At 32.2% G+C, this 20,639-nt stretch overlaps 2 protein-coding genes across 2 annotated transcripts; both read left to right on the forward strand.

The window, feature by feature from the left end:
- Positions 1-4,967: 4,967 nt before the first annotated feature.
- LOC123209578 (exocyst complex component EXO70H1-like) lies at positions 4,968-7,057 on the forward strand. The gene has a single exon (XM_044627680.1). The coding sequence runs from the start codon at positions 5,033-5,035 to the stop codon at positions 6,803-6,805; it is 1,773 nt and encodes a 590-aa protein (XP_044483615.1). The 5' UTR covers positions 4,968-5,032; the 3' UTR covers positions 6,806-7,057.
- A 7,890-nt stretch (positions 7,058-14,947) lies between these two features.
- LOC123206957 (3-ketoacyl-CoA synthase 12-like) lies at positions 14,948-16,794 on the forward strand. The gene has a single exon (XM_044624256.1). It carries the CDS (start codon positions 15,139-15,141, stop codon positions 16,531-16,533), a length of 1,395 nt encoding a protein of 464 aa, XP_044480191.1. The 5' UTR covers positions 14,948-15,138; the 3' UTR covers positions 16,534-16,794.
- Positions 16,795-20,639: the final 3,845 nt, after the last annotated feature.

Genomic DNA, 20,639 nt, shown 5'->3' on the forward strand with positions numbered 1-20,639 from the left:
AATGCTAATCTGGATTGTGGACCTTCAAATCAAAGTTGTGTCTCACTTTTATTAATCAAATTTGATGTTATCATTATTATTAACTCATAATACCTACACCTAATTTACTGAAAATCATTTCCCAATCATCATAATTTGAACTAATGTTCCATTAATTGTTTGTTATCACTTCACCTATTTCTTCAATCAATCATTAGATACGGCAATTTGGCGTCTAAATCTGGTGTTTGGCCCATTCTTTGTTGACAGTGAGAAAATTATCCAATAAAAATAAAGATAAAAAAATAATATAGATAAAGATAAATATATTTTTTGATCTATATTTTATTGGAAAATTAATTAAAATAAGTAAAATTTTAAGTGTTTATATGTTTTTAGGTCACCCTATAAAAGTTTTACCAAAATAAGCAAACCGTATTTTTTTTACCCTTTTTACCCTTATATTGAAAAACCAAGTAAAAATATTTTTTCTGAGAATATGCGTCGGTTTATAGTGGTTACGATGGTGACTAGAGATTTTACAGTGAAACCATAAATATGTCGAATTATGTATATGGATATTTTTGAATGTTTCGAACGCTTAAAAATGATGTAGTTTCGATGTTAATTGATGTCTGAAAGTGTAGCCGTTGAGAGACAAAAGCGTGCAAATTTACAGTGTCACGCAAACTGCGCAAATGTATAGTGCCGCGTAAACACTGTTCATATTGCCCAAATACTGTTCACACCGCGCAAAAGTAGATATCATAGTCTGTGAACAGGATTTTTGCGCAATTTTGCAAGCGGTTTGCGCAGTTGAACAGTGTTTGCGCAAATGTGAACAGTGTTTGTGCGATTTGCGTAGTTTACGCAACACTGTACATTTGCGCAGTTTGTGCGACACTGTAAATTTGCACGATTTTGTCTCTCAACGGCTACACTTCCAGACATGCATTAACATCGAAACTACATCATTTTAAGCGTTTGAAACATTCAAAAATATCTATATACATAATTCGACATATTTAGGGTTTCACTATAAAATCCCTAACCACCATCGTAACCACAATAAATCGGCGCACATTCTCAGAAAAAATATTTTTATTTGGTTTTTCAACATAAAGGTAAAAAGGGTAAAAAAATATAATTTGTTTATTTTGGTAAAACTTTTCTAGAGTGATCTAAAAACGTATAAACGCTTAAAATTTTACTTATTTTAATTAATTACCCTTTTTTATTTAACTCATTTTCTCTTTAATTTATTTAATTTATATATTTTTTAAATTTTTACATATTAAATTACTATTAAAAATTTTAAATGTTTACAAATATACCTTAAAATTTAATAAAAGTAAAGAAGAGAATAACGGAAGTAAAGTTTAATTTAGTATTATTTATGCTTTGTTAGACGTAAAAGTATCATCATTACATGGAGAATGCTAAGGTAAGGATAATTTAAAATTAAAATTAATTAATAATTATTTCCGTTTCAAATGGATGTAATGATTAAACGCAGAAACTGGTTGCGTTGTGCTCCATCAAAATGGGCCCACTGATTAATGCCACTAATTGATCAATCATGTGGTGATTAGATTTGAGATATTCTGGCGGGACAGGAAGGACAGTGTCTTACTGATTCATTAACTGAAATTAAAATTAAATAATAATCACGCGTTTAAAGAAGTGGGCCTCTGATTAATCCTTTACTTTCTCCTTTTTCTTTTGTTTTGGTACAAAAGAATTTAGTTGTCTACCTTTCATTCAATGCTTTTAATTACTAATTCTCTGAAATTAAGTTCAGTAATGTCAAAGATTATTCATTGATGGAAAGGTATGCCCAAATACACTTGCAATGCATGTGCTTTGCAATTACTTTCCTTCTGCCTGCCCACTCTGAGTCTCTGCGCCTTGCCCAGTCTATAATGAATATACAGTGTCTGCTTTTATTTCTCCTAATTAGAATTAAATTTAAATTGAACGAAATCCAAACAAATTAAAACTCACCTTCAGATAATTTTCAAGTGAACTTGGCTTGTTTTTTACTTGGGTTTGCCAAATATAAAGAAACATCAGTTTGTGCTCAACTCGTTTCATAATTTAAGAATTCGTGTTCAGTTTAGGTTTATGTGAACAAACCGAACTCAACTCAAGTTCACATAATATATTTAGCTCGACTATTCTTAATGATATCATTCCTTTTAATTTTTTTTAATAATAAGAGTTGGGTTGGATTTGTAAGTCGAGCATGACCTCTGTTTGGGTTTAAATTTGGATTCATTTTTTCTGCTAGTTAGTTCGTATTTAGGTTTGTGTTTGTTTACCTCATGTTTGTATTTGAACTCGTTCAAACTCAAACAAACTCGTTTCGAATTTAACCCTCTTCAAAATTAATGCTTCGATTTTAAATATTATTTGCAAAGAGAATTTCTTAATTATAACACCTTTTTGAAACTAAAACTAACTTATAATTGCATTGATAGGTGGAGCTCACAATCCATTAACAGCCCACTAAACCTTTAGGTTAACGCAACGACTCTAGACTAGGACTTGGGCCAACTTTATGAGGTTCGTGTTTAACCCAAATGACCCATAGTTTAGAAATAGCCCCATATTTTATTGCACAAAAAATTTCTATTCGGCGTTTCAGGGGAGGCCCGTGATAAAAAAGGGCCATTAAACTATTGGATCACCAAAAGTAGACGGAGTGGGCATCTTTATTCTCCACTCGTGAACCAAACTTGTGTGCCCCGAAGTAGGGTTTTACTGCAAACCGATATTGAAACAGCATAAAGGAGCTAGGCTTTACGTCCCTCTCAAACATGTAATCTGGAGTCAAGGAGCCAGCAGACATGGGTAAGAGCAATTAATCGAATTAATCTCAAAATCACTCCGCATTTCAAGCTGTAACTCATTTGTTTCTTGTTTAATTGTAAATGTAATAGCAAGAATCAAGGTTCATGAGCTAAGGAACCAAACGAAGGGTCAGTTATCAAGTCAAACGCGCTAATCCACTGCGCTAGGCCGTAGTGTGACGCCGACTAAAATATAATTCATCAAAGTATTCCTGCAGCGATTCTCGGGAAATTATGCCCATCCCCTTGAGAGGTATTAAAATGAGTACCCATAATTTCTGATATTGTAATTGTAAATGCCCGCCTGAATTATCATTTATCCCTTGAAAAAGCATAAAAACCCCCGAAAGATGTAAATAAAATTTAAAGAGGTACAAAATTCTTTCCAAAAATCGTGAGTACATTTAATAGTTGACGATCATTAAAGTTGATATGTTAGCCTCCAGGAAAGTACGCCAGTAAACAAGAAAGCTTGTAAGACCGGGTTGGGTTCACATTATATTTGAAAAAACACGTGAACATCTCTTTCACTTTTTGTTTTTTTTTTTTTATGTTGGGGTCCTCAAGATGACAGATTTCATCCTGGTAGAGCCTATTCCTATTCAATTCAAACTCTATTCACATTTTGAAGATTCAGAGAAAGTTCCATAAAATTAGAAGCAACAAGTAAATTTTATCAAAACAAACGATCATACTTTCGAAAGGGAAATTTAATTCTGACCAAAAAAGGTAAAGTGCAGCATTAGTCATGGGTAACGAGTGCTCAAAAAATGAAACCTCTAGCTTGAGTTTTATCGCCTATGCCTTTAGGCACACCAAACTCTGCATTCTTTTCACACAAAGATGTCTTATTTTGCATGGGAAGCCAGCCTTAGCTCGTGAAAGGGTGGGGAATGAGTGGGTGGGAACCTTGATTTACAGGAAAGTTTAATAATATATTATATGTACAGTTTTGAATATATATAAAATCATATAATTAGATATTTTATTTTTTAATTAAAATCATTCAATTATATAATGATATATTATTTATATACTTAAATGTTTATTCAAAATTGTATACACATCGAGTCTCAATATTAAATCCCACATAGAGTAAATCCTGCATGCATTGCTGGTGGAATTGATATATATGGTGACTGCATACCCAAAAATGATTCATATTTCTAGGAAAAAATAAACAATTGGGTAAAGTTAGGGCAAAGGACTATTTTCCACCAAAAATTTGCCCTAATATTAAAATCACACACATGATAATTCAAACACTTAAATACTTATTTATGGACTAACTTTTGTTAAAATTTTGTATTATAAATAAGGGTAATAAACTTAAAAATTTACATATATGCCTCTAAAACTCTAGCCGTCATTGAATCTAGCTACCACTTCTATAGCTGATCAAGTCACGATGTGAAGGCGGCTAGGAATGATAAGGACAGGTGACTAAGAGGTGTGACACAAATTGGAGAGAAATAGCAATGGTAACACCATCAATTTTTTATTTAAATATTCAAAAGTTTTGTTGATGAAAAACACAGGTATCGTTATAAGAATAAACCAAAAATAGAGATATCAACGTTGAGAATAGGTTTGGAATTCAAATTAGCACTGAATATAGTTGTTGGAAGCGAGGCTGAAGGTGAAAGAAAAAGAGAAAAAAGAAAGTTATAATGTAAATTTGATATTTATAGAGAGTTTTTTCTTTTTTAATGTGTTCATTTGGGATTTTATAGTAATTTTGAGTGAAAACATATTATGTCATAATTGATAAAAAAATGTTTTTACTCAAAAATAAAAATATGTTCACCAATTAGAATTAATAAAAGTATATATATTTATTTAAATTAAAATAAAATATTATTTAATATTGTATAACTAATTGTATATTAGAAAATATAACATTGGTTAACTGAAATTCATGTAACGGGGTTTTTTAATTCGGCTAACAGCCAATTACACAAGATGTCTTAGATGAAGTGTAATTTTCTGTGTTGTTTTAAACAACGCGTGGACGAATAGATGTAGTCAAATCCAATTCAAATCAGTGAATCACTTTCCTTACTTGGGGATGGGGAGCTTCTTGGACTCTCTCTCGTCTCTCTCTCTCTCCGTCTCTATATATGTCCAGTTACTCTTCTCGATGAGACCCAGAAAACGAAAATCTCTCTCTTTTACCACCAACCATTTCTTCAAAAACAGCCATGTCACCTCAACGTCTCACTTTCATAGAATCTCTTATGGACGAGAACATCCAAACGGCTGAATCACTGATTTCTAAATGGGATTCAGAAACCACTGCCTATGCTTGCAGCACCAGCTTGCTCTTCTCTGGAAACCGCCAACAAGCCAAAGAATACCTAAAAGCCATCAAACACTTACGGTCCGCCATGCAATATTTCGTCGCCTACAATCCATCTTCACACAAACTCGTTCGTTCGCAAACTCTCATGCAAACCGCCATGAAAAGACTCGAGAAAGAGTTTTACCGATTGTTAAAGACTAATAAAGAATACTTAGACTCCGAATCTGTTTCCACTCACTCGTACTCATCAAGACCTTCAAGAGGCAGTCTTTCAGATATGGAGGATGATTTGGAGGATGAGTTCAAATTCTCTGACGACAAGGTTTCTGAAGTTGAACGTTCATCTATTGCTGCCTTGGCTGACTTGAAATTAATAGCCGATTGCATGATAGCCTCCGGTTATGGCAAAGAGTGCGTCAAGATTTACAAGAAAATCAGAAAATCTATTGTTGATGAAGCGCTTTATCATTTAGGAGTTGAGAAACTAAGCTTTTCTGCGGTTAAGAAAATGGATTGGGATCTTCTGGAGATTAAAATGAAGAAGTGGTTACACGCCGTTAAAACCGCTGTTAAAACATTGTTCTACGGCGAGAGGATTCTAAGTGATCTTGTGTTTTCGGCTTCCGACTCTATCAGAGAGTCGTGTTTTACCGAAATTTGTAAAGATGGAGCTTTGACTCTGTTTGCATTCCCAGAAAATATAGCAAACTGCAAGAAAACTCCTGAGAAAATTTTTCGTACCTTGGACCTCTACAAAGCAATTGCCGACCTCTGGGCTGAGACTGAGTCTATTTTCAGTTTTGAATCAACTTCAGTCGTCAGATCACAGGCCGTGAATTCTCTGAACAAACTAGGCGAGGCTGTCCATTCGATGCTGGTGGACTTCGAAGCGGAGATTCAGAAGGATAACTCAAAATCCGGGGTTCCCGGAGGTGGAATACACCCCCTTACTCGCTATGTAATGAACTACATTGCTTTCCTCGCCGATTATTCCGGTTCACTTTCCGATATAATCGCAGACTGGCCGTTAACGGTCTGTACCCCGTTACCAGAAGCTTACTTTGGAAGCCCCGACTCCGAGGACAACATTTCCTCGCCAATAGCTGTACGGCTCGCTTGGCTTATCCTCGTTCTGTTTTGCAAACTAGACGGCAAAGCCGAGTTGTACAAGGACGGGTCACTCTCGTACTTGTTCTTAGCCAACAATCTCCAATACGTCGTCGTAAAAGCCCGGACATCGAACCTTCACTTTATCCTCGGCGAGGAATGGGTGGTGAAGCAGGAGGCAAAGGTGACACAATACGCTGCCAAGTATGAGCGCTTGGCATGGAGCAAGGTGTTTGCTTCATTGCCTGATAATCCAACTGCTCAAATTCCGCCCGAAAAAGTTCGAAACTCGTTTCGGCAATTCAACTCGTCTCTTGAAGACGCCTGTAACAAACAGAGCTCGTGGATCGTACCGGACGAGAAATTAAGAGACGAGATTAAAACTTCGTTATGGAGGAGGATCGTGCCGGTGTACCGTGCTTTTTATGACAAGTATGAAGTTAGTGCCAGTAGAGAGCCAGGTATGGGAAATGAGTGTTTTGCCAGATTTGCCCCTGATGATTTGGCAAATTACTTGTCGAATTTGTTCGTGACGAAGATTGAAATAGCAGAAACACAAGCGTAGAAAGGCAAAAATGTAAACTGAAGCCTCTTCCTTCCCACACCAATAAAAATTGCCTCAAGGTGTAAACAAAACAAAATTTCCCACAAGCTTAGTAAGCCACACAATATGGGGCATTAATTTGGTGTCAAATTACATTACAAAATGTACCTGAAAATTCGGACACTTACAATTTGGACTATAAATTTATCTTAGGCTAATAAAGTTTAGTCATTTTCATTGACAACTTTTATCAAACACATATTACGATTTCACTTTGATATACAATAAACAAATAATGTTAACAAAATGAAAATATCATGGCGTAGAAACTTATAAACAATAACATGTTTTGTGTTATGAATCTCGATATATTTATTTCTTTTAAAGAGGCTAACTTTTTTTACAAAATATTTTATAGACAAAATAAACCCAAAGAGCTACAACATAAGTTCACCGAAACAAATCGATAACAAATAAAAATTATGAGAGCAAAAGTATACCACGGATATACATTGACTAAGTACAAAAGAATACATCTACTAAATACTCCAGTGACTATCTAAGGTTTTACATAGATGGGACTCATGAGACAAGTGCAAGAGATGCCAAAAATATATAAAATCTATGCCACCTATATCCACCAACAAAATCCTTCTAACGGCACAATGCTCATCTGTCTCCCGCCCCAATTCAATTTCATCACAAATGGGATCACCGAGAGAGAGACAAGGAGAAGAATTAATGTTCCAGCAAGTTGTGAAGAAATTGACAATCCTCATGTCCATGGAATCGTCCCAACTGAGAAGACAAAATATCTTGATCAGGTACTTCTTCAAAATCATCCGTCCGAGAGGCATTTGCTCGGACATCTTGGCTGTAGAGGCTCTCGTAATTCCAGGTTCTCTTTTCCTCCTTACGGGAGTTTTAGCAAAAAAATACCCCTGGAAGGAGATTCTTTCGCCCAAGCTGAAATACCACCACACTCTACTCTTGTCAGCCCTTGAACAAAGACGGAAATCTCCACCAGGAATACTCCTCAGAAGCATAACAGTAGAAACACAAGCCATAAACATATGAAGGCTGCGACTTGAAGATGCAATTCGGTAACCCCCAAGCTAAAGCAGTTTCTTCATTCTCCTTGGACAACTTGACATTTTTGAGACAAGCAGCCCTCTCACAAACAATTTCTTTAGTTGTGGCCACAATTCTTTCCTTAGTAGTACTCCCTTTACCAAAGCAAACATTATTCCTTTCTTTCCAAATCATATAAACCGTTGCTCCAAAGATGAGCTTACACATGGTATTTTCCAAATTATCCCCTCGCCATCTTCTAGAGCAGTCTTCAACATAAGATTTCCAAGGCTGTGGGCAGTAGGTTTGGTGCAAATTTGTGTAAGAACAAGTGATCCATGCTTTCCGATGCTTGGTTGCATAGACTACACCTATCATGTGAGGATAAGACAAATTTGACCATCCTATCTTTAGTCATCAGCCTTCTAATGAGGCTACTTGATCTGCAAATTATAATAGAAAGCATTTTTTTTTTTTGGGAGCTTAAGAGTATATGATTTAAATAATATTATATTATTAAAATTAAAAGATTATTTTGAAAATATATTAAGAGTACTAGGTATAAAATTTAGTAGGTATAAATAATTATTATATTTAATTAGATGTAGTAAAAAATATTATTTATTATTTTATTTAAATAATTTTGGTTATAATTATTCTAAATTTTTTTTATATTATTTATTATATTAATTGAAAATAAGATATTTTTGTTCTAAAAAATTAATAAATAAAAATATAATAAAAAATTATTATATTATTTTATTATCGATAAATTAAACAAGCTAATATTTGCTTACAAAATACCTAAGGACTGCTAATTAACATTTTAAACTTTAGCCAAGTTTGAATTGTTAGATAGGCTGGGCTTTATCCTGCTCAACCCAATAAAATTGGATTGGGTACCATTCAACCCCATCATATTGATTTCCAGAGGGCACAAAAGATATCAGCCCTGTTTCTGATAACTCCATTTTTAACGTTAAAGAAACAAGCCATCTCTTCACATAAGGATTTGTGGTAAATCATTTGTGTGGAACGTGAGCATCAAGGTAGGCTTTAATTTCTTAAATAGTGGAAACGTCATTGATGTTTTAATGGCAATTATTGGCCTTGATCAAGTAGGACATCACCATCAAAAACATTAATAAACAGCTGTTTTCTCTTTTTACATCACGGGATTTTCTCCATTAAAGTTCTCAGTAGTTAAGGTAAACTAATCCATCAATTGAAACAGAGACACCTACAGGTACAGATGGAAGATATCACATGTATGCACATGAATAACCCATTATGTAATTTTCAATATCTACATGTATTATGTATTAATTCTTGCCCACAAAGCATACTATACTTTTTTATTTAATGATAGGTTGTAATGTTAATTTATCTCAAATCTTACATTAAAATTGGAATGCAAATCTTAAGAAATACAGAAATAATATTTCTTAACTAAGAATGAGTGTTTCAAATTAGAAAAAAAAGGCATGACTAAAATCAAAATGGGTATTTTTTATATGAAACGGGCATTTCATACATGTGACTAAGGATTAAAACCTTGGAATTGGTGTTTCAATTTTAGAATATGTTATTTCAAATCAAATCAAGTTAAAATTTTATAACACAATTTAGAAGAATGTGTTAGTTTTTAAGGGTTTTTTTTTTCATATAGAATAAGAATTCTATGAATTCTCCACAAATGTAGAACGGGCATACTTTTCACAGAACAAGCTTTTCATAAAATCTTTATAATTTTTTTAATATTCAAGAAAACATATTAACTATCATGATTTAAGCATTTTGTCGTATTTTATTACATAATCAATTATATTTCAAAGATTAAATTGTTGTTTTGATAGTTTAATTAAATTTAAAATCATTTTAAAACGTTAAAAGGCTTTGTCCATTATAAGCCAAGGTTACGTCCATGTTTAAGTTAAAGGTTGTGTTCATTCATTAGTACATAGTTGTGATTATTCATAAACCAATGTATATATGTATCTATTCTTAACCAATGCAATCGTCCTTATGTCTAATCACAAATCAAAATTAGTCTTTTTATTTCCTATATAAGTTATGGTCAAGTGAAGAATCGTCTGTTTATCAAGTTTCAATATATGTTACACACTTGACATATTCAATCACTTTAGAGTTTTGTTGTATCTTGTAAATGAATTTGCATTATCTCAAAGCTGTTAATGGGAAGCATATTTTGTTAGATTTATTTCATAGAACAGAATAAAATAAATCATTTAATTATAATTTCAAGATTTGAGCATAGATTATAAAATACTAAATTAAATTTTAGGGTTTTAGAAATACATAGATCTTTATGCAATTAAAAACTGAAAAAACCTATTGAAATCACCTAAAATTATCTGTCGAGATCACCTCTCAATGTGACTCGGTCTTCTACTCTAGAAACCTCTCAAAATAACAGCTTTGAATGAGTAAACTATATTACATTAGGTTTTGGAGCAGAGACCTAACCTATTTATATTAGGTTAATTAGCCCCCCATCAAGGTCTAATAAACCTTAAGGCTCACATTTGTGTTATCTATCCAAATTATAACTTTTACATGTATTGGGTTTATACTTATTGATCACTTAAGTCCATCTCTAAACTGACATTGGACTATTTAATTACCTAATTTTATTAAACAAAACTATAATTAATATTAGCCCACATCAGGAAAATTTTAACATATTTCACTTTAAAAAATTGTTTACACTTTTCAAAGCCTATTCACTTTCTTCTTGTTTCTCCGGCCATGCATTATATTTCCCAACACTATATATAAATACACACACAAAAAAACGCATACACTACATAAATTCTCTTTCGGACGAGTTTCATTATTCATCACCGCCAAGGTAATTGCCCACTCACCAAACTCAAAGGATATATACATTTTTGTAAAGTCACTTGTTCTTATTCTTAGCTTTATATATAAATTTAATGTTAAGATTAACTTGTTTTTTGAGATAATAAGAAATACAAAAAGACACTTGAGAACTACTTGTTGATGTGTTTTTTGTCATCAATTAAAAGATTGAAATTTAGAATCTTACGTAAGATAGATATTGATTTAAGTTAATCATAGAAGAGTCGTAATATAATCTATCAAACTTAAAAGCAAATTATAATTTTCAATCCATGACAATTCAAAACAAATAAAAGACAAGAAAATATATATAAATTTAAAGAAGAAGGTAAACACATGCTCATAATTTATTGTAATTCAGAGTTTTTCATTTTAAACTTTTTACATCCACTTTTTCAAGCAAATTTACTTAAAATTGCACTCAATATAATCATCATACAGAATTTCACCAACAAAAAGATTGAATAAGAAATTTACTATTTGAAGGTTTGAATGAGAATGAGATTACATTGATTATCAATTCAATTTGTAACTTTCTTCCAACTCATAATCCTTGTTTATATAGACTTCTTAGGTTGGAATATACGTTGGACACAAGATTATAGTCATCGTCATTTGAAAGGGATATTTTTCTCATTGGTATGCATTGTTGAAACAGTAGGATGAACAACTTTTGATTTATCCTGCTCGATTAGTGAAAATAGTTTATGAACAATTGTGTATGAACATTAATGAGCATTCATGACTTGTTAACTTTTATCCTGTATTTACTCATTTTTAAATAAACGAGACATTAATGAATAATTTTCCTTATTTGTTAACTACTTAATATAAAGGTATGAACAATCATGTCTAAATCATGAATAGTTGTTTCTCATGTTACTTCAAATTGTCCAATTTTCTCATGTCTTTAATAGTCAAGGCTCACGGGTTACACATGCCTATGAAAATTTTGCTATATGTCTATTAATAGGTGTGTGTGAATGATGAATAACCATTCATATGCATGTTTCCTACATTTTCCTAATTTTTGTCCATTTTGATCATGACATAAGCCATGTCATTGGACAAATTAATACATTTTGCTTGTATTGTTAATATCAAAATACTTTGGAGGACAACAATTTTGTTATCCATTATATTAATTACAAGCAACAATAAACATATAAGACATGAAAAAGTTTTTTAATATAGTTCGTCCAATTGTTTAAAAACTTACATTCACAATTATATTATTTATTTTTGAAAAAATATTTAAATAAAATTTATGTAATGATTATAAAAGAGTTCTTGAAAAAGAATGTGATTATTTAAATATCTTTAGGGATTTTATGTCTTTTTAAAATGATTTCTCGTTGACCTAACTCATCTCTCTCTCCTGTCTATATATAATCTTTTATATTTATGGGATAAAAAAAAAAAATTGTTACAATGCTATCTATTACTTTCAAATTTAAATTTAAAATTAATTTCATATTCCCTTTCATTATAAATAGGATAATTAATTTATTTTAATTTATAAAAAAAAATGTTATTTTCCTATGTAGATATATGATAAAGATGGATTTACCTGAAGAAATTGATAGTTGGACTCCTTAATATTCCATTACAAACATTTGACTTCGAACCATTCAGATACATATGTACATTAACACAGATGTCTCAGCACTGATCTATAGTCAAAACCCAGTAGTTGCACAATTAATCCAAGCCGCCATATTAGATCCTTGAACTCAAACTAAATTATAACAACCATCTGAACACATGCATGCTACACACACTACAACTATGGACCCATGTAGAAAGTTTTAAACTTTCAAGAAACAAATTTGAACCAACTGGGAACACCATTTGAATTAAAAACAGATTGGTTGTTGTAATTAAGTGAAGATGCTGAGAGATGGTTGCTCTCAGAACTTATTTATTATACAGCTTCTTGTCATAGTTGCTATGCGGTGGCAGGGATTGTGATGTGACATCGTTTTGTTGGGACCGAAAGGTGGATTGATGACACCTAGATTTAAGATGAAATTCTCAGTAATCTTCATGGCTTATGGGATGAGGGGCATTATTCTGCATGTTGTTCTCATTGAATCGCCATTAAAAGTTGAATATATGTATACCTGCCAAGTGTAAGTAATTTCCATCTTTGTCTCCTATCCACGAATTAATTTCTTTCTGGTGACAACTTACAGAGGATTTGCTGAGAAAGCAACAGCGACGTTGTTAGTGGATTGCGATGAGTTGATTAGTTTATATTTGCTCAACTTAATTATGAAAATGAAAAGGGAAACTTACGTTATAAGTTGATAAAATCTTATAAAAAGTCAAATCGAAATTCTATTCTATCCATCTTGTCATTATCTTTTCAACTAAGTTATCTATAAATCTCATTGGTCTTCACCATTTAATGAAAAACTAGTAAGAAAGCATGAGAAGCGTAGGCTTCACTTCTCCTTGTTCCATTATCTTGTTTTAAAGTCATGAAAATGACTAGCGTAGACTTAAAATTAGTACAAGCATATGTCAATAGTTGAGAAGTGTTGGAAATCTAACATGTCAATGGTTCAAATGATAGGAAATTGCATACTCGGATTTGATTTTGTATTTGTGATGGATCCGAATCATTCCAACTACAAGATTTTCACAACATGATTTGCTCTTATATATTTTATATCTAGATTATGGAGGAAACCTTTTGGTGTACTTGTAATCTAGTTCTCTATTTTTTTTTCTTCTTGGATAGAGGGGAGAAAAAACGCTCGTGAAAGAAAAGAATGATTTTTATGTCACTTTTTTATTTTGATAGTTTTAGGACATTTTCATATATGTCCAAATGCTTTTTAACAACCTCTCTAATTGTCCAACAATAGTTAATTTGAAATAGGTCAAATTAATTTGTCATGGTTGAATCTAAATCCAATAAGAAAGTTAATAACAATGAACCCTCACCTACATGGTGAAATTTTATGAAACAAAAGCTAGCTAGACTATTAAGTAAGTGTTTGAACATTCACTCTCTCCTCACCTTTTCAAAAACGACAGTCGTCTCCCTTAGCTTAGTACAGTCGATCAGCGGTAATCAAACTGGGATGTATAATTTAAGTTATTCGTGAACCTGCATCAAATAATAGAGCTGCACACTCATGCGCAAGGAAAGACATTTGCGTTTGCACATCGAATAATTTTACATTTTACTGACTGTCGTACCAATGGATGGGACACCGTGGGGTAGGTGGTTTTTAAACCCCTTCAGTAATTATCTTACATAGTTCTGACTTTCAAGCACAATGGGCCATATATTTTAGTTAACATTTTCTACCGAAGTACTGGTCAAACACTAGTTGTTGACCTTGGTAGATTTTTCAGCGGTCAATCGGGGTGACCTTGTACAAATTTTGCACAGCTTTTAGTTAGACAAATTTTACTTATCTTCATTCGAGGGCCATACTTGACTTAAAGGCGAAGAAATCAAAATTCTAGAAGGCATTTTCTTTTTTAAAAAGGGAAGAATAAAATATGACTGGTAATAATATTACTAGGGAGACAGGCAGAACAAAAATGTATTAGAAAAAAATTAGAAACGGGGGTTCCTGAAAGTGGCCGAGTTATTGTGCACTTTCAAGTGACGATCAGAAAAGTCTCCCTCTCAAGTAAATCAGAACCCAACCAAATTCTTATAATGAAAGTAAATCACTTTCTTAATTTAACAAACAAGTTGTTGATTCCCACATAATTAGAATACTGATTGAAAAGCATTGCATTATTAGTTCTCAATCTCTTCTTCTAATAAACTTGGAAAGTTTCAGGGCACAGCGTAAGTCATTTAATCGCCGCTGTATATGAAAGCGCAGTTTCTACTTAAAATAATTTATAGAAGCTCTACACACACATGCAGATGTATATATTCTATCTAACTCCTCCGCTTTCTTTAATGTGATGACTCATTGGGTAAGCTACTAACTGTGCAGTATAATGGCGTTCAATTTAAGTAGCACAGAATTCTTAAAGTAGAAGTCGTGAAGAGGAAGAATTGATGACCAAGAAAAAAGATTAACAAACCCTCAAATAATGAAAATTTTAATTCAGGAATTAATAATTTGATAAAGTGATCGATGTTGACCGGGGAAGTTGCATTGCTTTCCATAAATTTCTCTCAAGGGAAACTAGAAAGTTTGATTATTAATAAAGATATATACAGTCATACAAATCAGTGGGTGGAAGTTGAGCGATTGAAAGGGGTCTTAAGCACATTCACATGTCCAACTCCAACCCTCATTCCTCTTCTTATAAGGCCCTCATTTGATGATTTCCCATCTAACAGAAGTTTTTTCAATTTAGTACAAAACCAGTCTTTCTTTCACTCTTTCGCTCTCTTCATATCTATCTCCTTTCTCTCGATGGTTCTTTTTTATTTCTATATTCTTCCTATTTTGTATCTTATGTTCAAGTTATGGAAGTGGGTTGATGGAAAAAATGACAAAGAATGTTACATAATTGATTATCAGTGCTATAAGCCAACTGATGACAGGATGGTTGACACTGAATTTAGCGGAGAAGTGATAAAGAGGAACAAGCAACTCGGTCTCAATGAGTACAAGTTCCTCTTAAAAGCCATTGTAAGTTCAGGAATTGGCGAACAAACTTACGCCCCAAGAATCATGTTCTCCGGCCGAGAATTTAATCCTACCTTGCAAGATGGGCTCTCGGAGATGGACGAATTTTTCCATGACAGCATTGAAAAACTTTTGGTCAGGTCAGGCATTTCTCCTCAAGAAATTGATGTTCTTGTTGTTAACATTTCCATGCTAGCAGCAGTTCCTTCTTTATCCTCCAAAATAATAAATCTCTACAAGCTGAGGGAGGATGTTAAGGTTTTTAATCTTACTGGTATGGGATGTAGTGCAAGTTTAATAGCAGTTGATATTGTGCGTAACATTTTCAAAACTCACAAAAATTTTTATGCACTAGTCGTCGCCTCGGAATCCTTGGGTCCAAATTGGTATTCGGGCAATAACAAGTCAATGATTCTTGCAAATATTTTGTTCAGAAGTGGGGGTTGTGCTATGCTTTTGTCTAACAAAAGGGCCTTGAAGCATCGTGCCTTGTTCAAGCTCAGTTGTCTAGTGAGGACCCATCATGGTTCGAGAGATGAATCTTATGAATGCTGCATACAAAGGGAAGACGAAGATGGAAAAATAGGGTTTCATCTAGGCAAGAACCTCCCAAAGGCTGCTACTCGTTGCTTTGTTGACAATCTTAGGGTAATTTCCCCCAAGATCTTGCCACTGAGAGAACTACTTCGATTTGCTATTGTTTCATTTGTTCGAAAAATAAGAAACAAATCTCCAAAAGGAGATCAACCCAAAAAATCATTGATAAATTTCAGGACGGGTGTTGATCATTTTTGCATTCACACTGGTGGTAAAGCAGTGATCGACGGGATTGGATTCAGCCTTGATCTAAGTGAGTTTGACCTAGAGCCAGCAAGAATGACTCTTCACAGATTTGGGAACACATCTGCAAGTAGTCTCTGGTACGTTTTGGCTTACATGGAAGCCAAAAAGAGGCTGAAGAAAGGCGACAGGGTTTTGATGATAAGTTTTGGTGCCGGCTTTAAATGCAACAGCTGTTTGTGGGAGGTGCTGAGAGATTTGGAAGGAAATTCTGGTAATGTTTGGAGAGACTGCATTGATAGCTATCCACCACACTCTCTGGTTAACCCTTACATGGAGAAATATGGCTGGATTCGGAATGAAGATATTAGCACTTTTAAGATTCCTGATGAGGAGTAAGCAGATTTACACACCCAAAAACTCTCTTCCATGCTTATACTTTTCAATTCACAAAACATCTCTTTCTTGCATTTCATTGTTTTATCTGTACACTATAAACTTCCTTATTGTTGTTAAATCCCCCGGCGGATTATTTTCTTTTTCTTGTTCAATTTCATTACAGGTATTGGCATTTAATGCATGTACGTTACAGCTTTGTTTAATTACTTCTAAGTGTACTTCTAATAAATTTAGATATATATAAGTTTATTTGTTTAGAAATTTCATTTTCATGGTGGCAGGTTTTCATATACTTGATAAGAAAAAAAAAAACCACTGCTTTATTTTATTTCATTGAAACATATACAAGAATATATTTATAATTTTTAAGCAATTAAGCAAGTTTTTTTCTATTTTCAGCAAATGAAAAAATATATTAATAAAGAACAACAAGCCTATAAAAAGATTCGAAAACACCTTAAACTCATCCCGTTAAAAAGACAGGAAAACTGGAACATCAACTCCTCTGGAAAATTTATCAAATTTTCTACAAACACGAATAAATGGATTTTTACAGCAGCCAGCTAATTTACATGCCACCAGATCTAATTAATTTATGATAGCAATAAATAAGTTGTCTCTCCGTAGCAGAATGACACCTTTTGACAATAAATACCAGAATGTCAATTAACATCATTGATCATTTGGGTGGACGGTTCTGATACAGTGATGCTGTTGGCTCCAAATTACTGGAGAAAATCGACCTGGACGAGGCCACATGCATTATATGTTTGAGTGAGCTACCCTTCTGTAAAGCCAATAAATATTATTAGCTCATCTGTTTTCACATGTCTATTAAGAAAATGTTACTGAAGGGGAAAAGGTTATTGATAAAGCACTGACCTTCCCAAATTTCCAAAACTAACCCGTGTTAATTGTTAGTCTTCTATACACTATATGTATCTTACAATATAATATGATATCAAAAAAAAAATGCATAAGATACAGAGGATATATCATAAAATATGATATAATATATTTTACTGATATGAATTGATATACTTTTTTTAAGAAAATAGTGATATAATTAAAATGTACATGAAAAATTTTAAATTTTTACATATGTTTATAATATATTCTAAAATAATTATATATTAATTATAATTTTTTATTATTTTATTTTTAAAAATTATATCATACAATATAATATAATATTTGATAAAATAATATAAAAAATTAATTTTTTATATTATAATACAATACTATATATAACATAATATACTATTAGAATGGCATATTTGTATGCGGCACCATAATTGTCCTTTAAATCGTAGACAAATTATTAATTGTCCATACAGCATAATCATTAATTTGCAAAGCCCAGGTTTCTGTATATTGAGAAACAATAAAACTATGTGTATCTATTTTGAGTAAACAAATATGTATATATTTATATATGTCATCATATAATTGGATGATTTTGAATTAAGAATAAAATAATAACCAATCATATGATAACACATATGAATGTGTATATATTTGTGTATCTAAAATAGATACACATAGTATTGTTCATTGGGAAAAATCTTCTGGACACCATAAGATCCTCGAACAAATATTACGTGGCGTAAATCATCTGATTTTATACTTAAGGCTCTTTTTTCTTATATTTTTAGTTATTTTTTCTTATCAAAGAAATAGAAGTATTACTGTTTCGAAAGCGTGACATCAAATATTAAACTTGTATTTAATTAATAGTTGACTGTGAACATAATATCACTTCACCTAACAATATGGACCATTAGAGAAAGAGATTGACGCAGTGCTGCAAATGGACAAATATGAACTAATGGTGCAATCAATTCTTCATTAAACAGACATAATTTCCATATTAAGCAAAATGAAACATTCCTTAATTACGCAATTAATCTGCAATTTTCTTTCTGAATGAAAATCTTCATTAAATATGTTGAATGCTTTTGGATATTGTGTTGGCAGAGCAGTAAATACTTGACTGAGAATATTATTATATTTTTTAATGTAATTCTGCATAATATTATATATATTTTTTAATGTAATTCTTCATTGTCATCACAGCATGTCTCTTTATCTGCACCGGCATGGCAATCAGAACTACCACATAATATTTCTTTTCTCATGCATGACTTAATTAATGAGTCATCCATACCATCCTAATCTATACATTAAAACTTTAGGGTCCGCATCTAGGGCTGGATTCGAGCCAAGTCAAGCTCGGCTCGCAGCCAACTCGAGCTCGGCTTGGTTCATATATGAGTGGCTTGAGTTCAGCTTAAGCTCGACTTGAGCTCAGCTCGGCTCAGTTAGTTTCAGGCTCGAGTTCGGCTCAACTCGGTTCGGCTAGTTTTTTCTTATCAAAATGACATCGTTTTTAATATATATTAATCAAAACGATACCGTTTTATATAAAAAATTAAAAAAAAAATCTACCGAGCCAACTCGAGCCAGTTCGAGCTCATTTTAGGCTCGAACTGAGCCGAGCCAAACTCGATTCGAATCTAACCCTATCTGCATCAAAGTAATAGTCTTTTGTTGTTGAAATTTTTCTAAATGATAAATTTTAATCGATAAAATTATATTATATAGATTTTTCCGTTTCATAGAAGAGATATAATTAATATATTGTAAGTTATTAACCTTTCCCATCAAAGGTTAAAGCCTACACAAATACTATTCAATCAAATCATATTAAATATATTAGGTTTACCTTTATTGTTCATTTAAAGTCTTCTATAATTAAATTATTGGACCCTCCCTTATGTTCATCTGTCATAATACAGTATATGTAAATGTGATTTCCAGGAACTGTTAGTTCATCCCCAAGAAATTTTGAGAAAATGTGTGAAAGAAATTTTGCAAAACTTTGGACCATCCTTGGCGCCCTCCCATTGTCCCGGGTTGCGATTTAAGGCACTGTTTAAATAGAAAATGGACTAATCATCTCCTTTGTCGTTTTGATATAAAATGTGATACTGATGTGCACTCTGCACAGTACAAGAAAAAGTTTTAGAGATTTGGACTTTCGGCCGAGCTTCCTCAACCAACCAAAGCTGCATTAATTGGGATGCATGTGCTCCGCTGGTACCACAACAAAATCAATAAATTTGGCGCAGGTACACATGTATCACATCAAACTCAGATGGATATTTATTTTTCTTCTTGCGTGTTATATGTGAAAAATGTTTGATGGTGCCAGCTATCGCCGCGTTTGGTACGGGGCTTCTTAATAGCCATTTATAGATAATAAAATTATATTTCTTTTATATAAATAAATATATTTATTATATATTATTATATAATTAAATAATTTTAAATTAAAAATAAAATAATATTTAATTATATAATAATATATTAAATATATATTTACTTATATATTTAAAAACATCTTTACATAATAATATGATATAATTTAATATGATTAATTAATGAAGAAATTAAGTTAAATAACCTTATTTATTGGGCTTTAAATGACTTTAGCCACACTCAAGTTCATACAGCTAAACACTTCAGGTAACTATAAAAGCGTCTTCATCCTTAACCATTCACCGCAAATAGTTTTTTTTTTTTTTTTGCATATTTATGATGTATTTACCTTAGTGATTTTTATATATTTAATTTAATTTTTATTATAGTATAATTCAACAAAATATTACATGTTATCTTGGTTCCCACTAGGCCTTAATGTCTAGTAAAATATCAATTCAAAGGTGTAAGAGTCGAGGACAACAAAAGAGTTGAGTCATTTGTGAGCTATTTGTAACTTGATTAATGTCAAGTGGAGGTTGAATTCAAGTGGTTTGAATTTATATTTGAGTCGAGCTTATATTCGTTATTGTTTGTTTCAATAAACTTACAAGCTTGTGACTTAAAAATAATATTAATAAATTTTTAAAAATTTAAAATCTTATATTTACACTCTTAAAATCTTATTTTTAACTTTAAATATATAAGTATTTAATATATTTGTAAATTATATAATTAATGGTAATTTTTCGAATTAAATTGGAGTTAATAGCTCTTATATCAAGCTTAAACTTGCAACTCTTAAGTTCATCGAGTTTGAGCTTTATATAAATCTAGTTGAGTTG

Source organism: Mangifera indica, chromosome 2, assembly GCF_011075055.1.
Source record: "Mangifera indica cultivar Alphonso chromosome 2, CATAS_Mindica_2.1, whole genome shotgun sequence".
Lineage (NCBI taxonomy): Eukaryota > Viridiplantae > Streptophyta > Magnoliopsida > Sapindales > Anacardiaceae > Mangifera > Mangifera indica.

Bases quoted from the DNA above. Each gene is read 5' to 3' on its own strand.
- LOC123209578 (XM_044627680.1), top strand. From the start codon at position 5,033: ATGTCACCTCAACGTCTCACTTTCATAGAATCTCTTATGGACGAGAAC.
- LOC123206957 (XM_044624256.1), top strand. From the start codon at position 15,139: ATGGTTCTTTTTTATTTCTATATTCTTCCTATTTTGTATCTTATGTTC.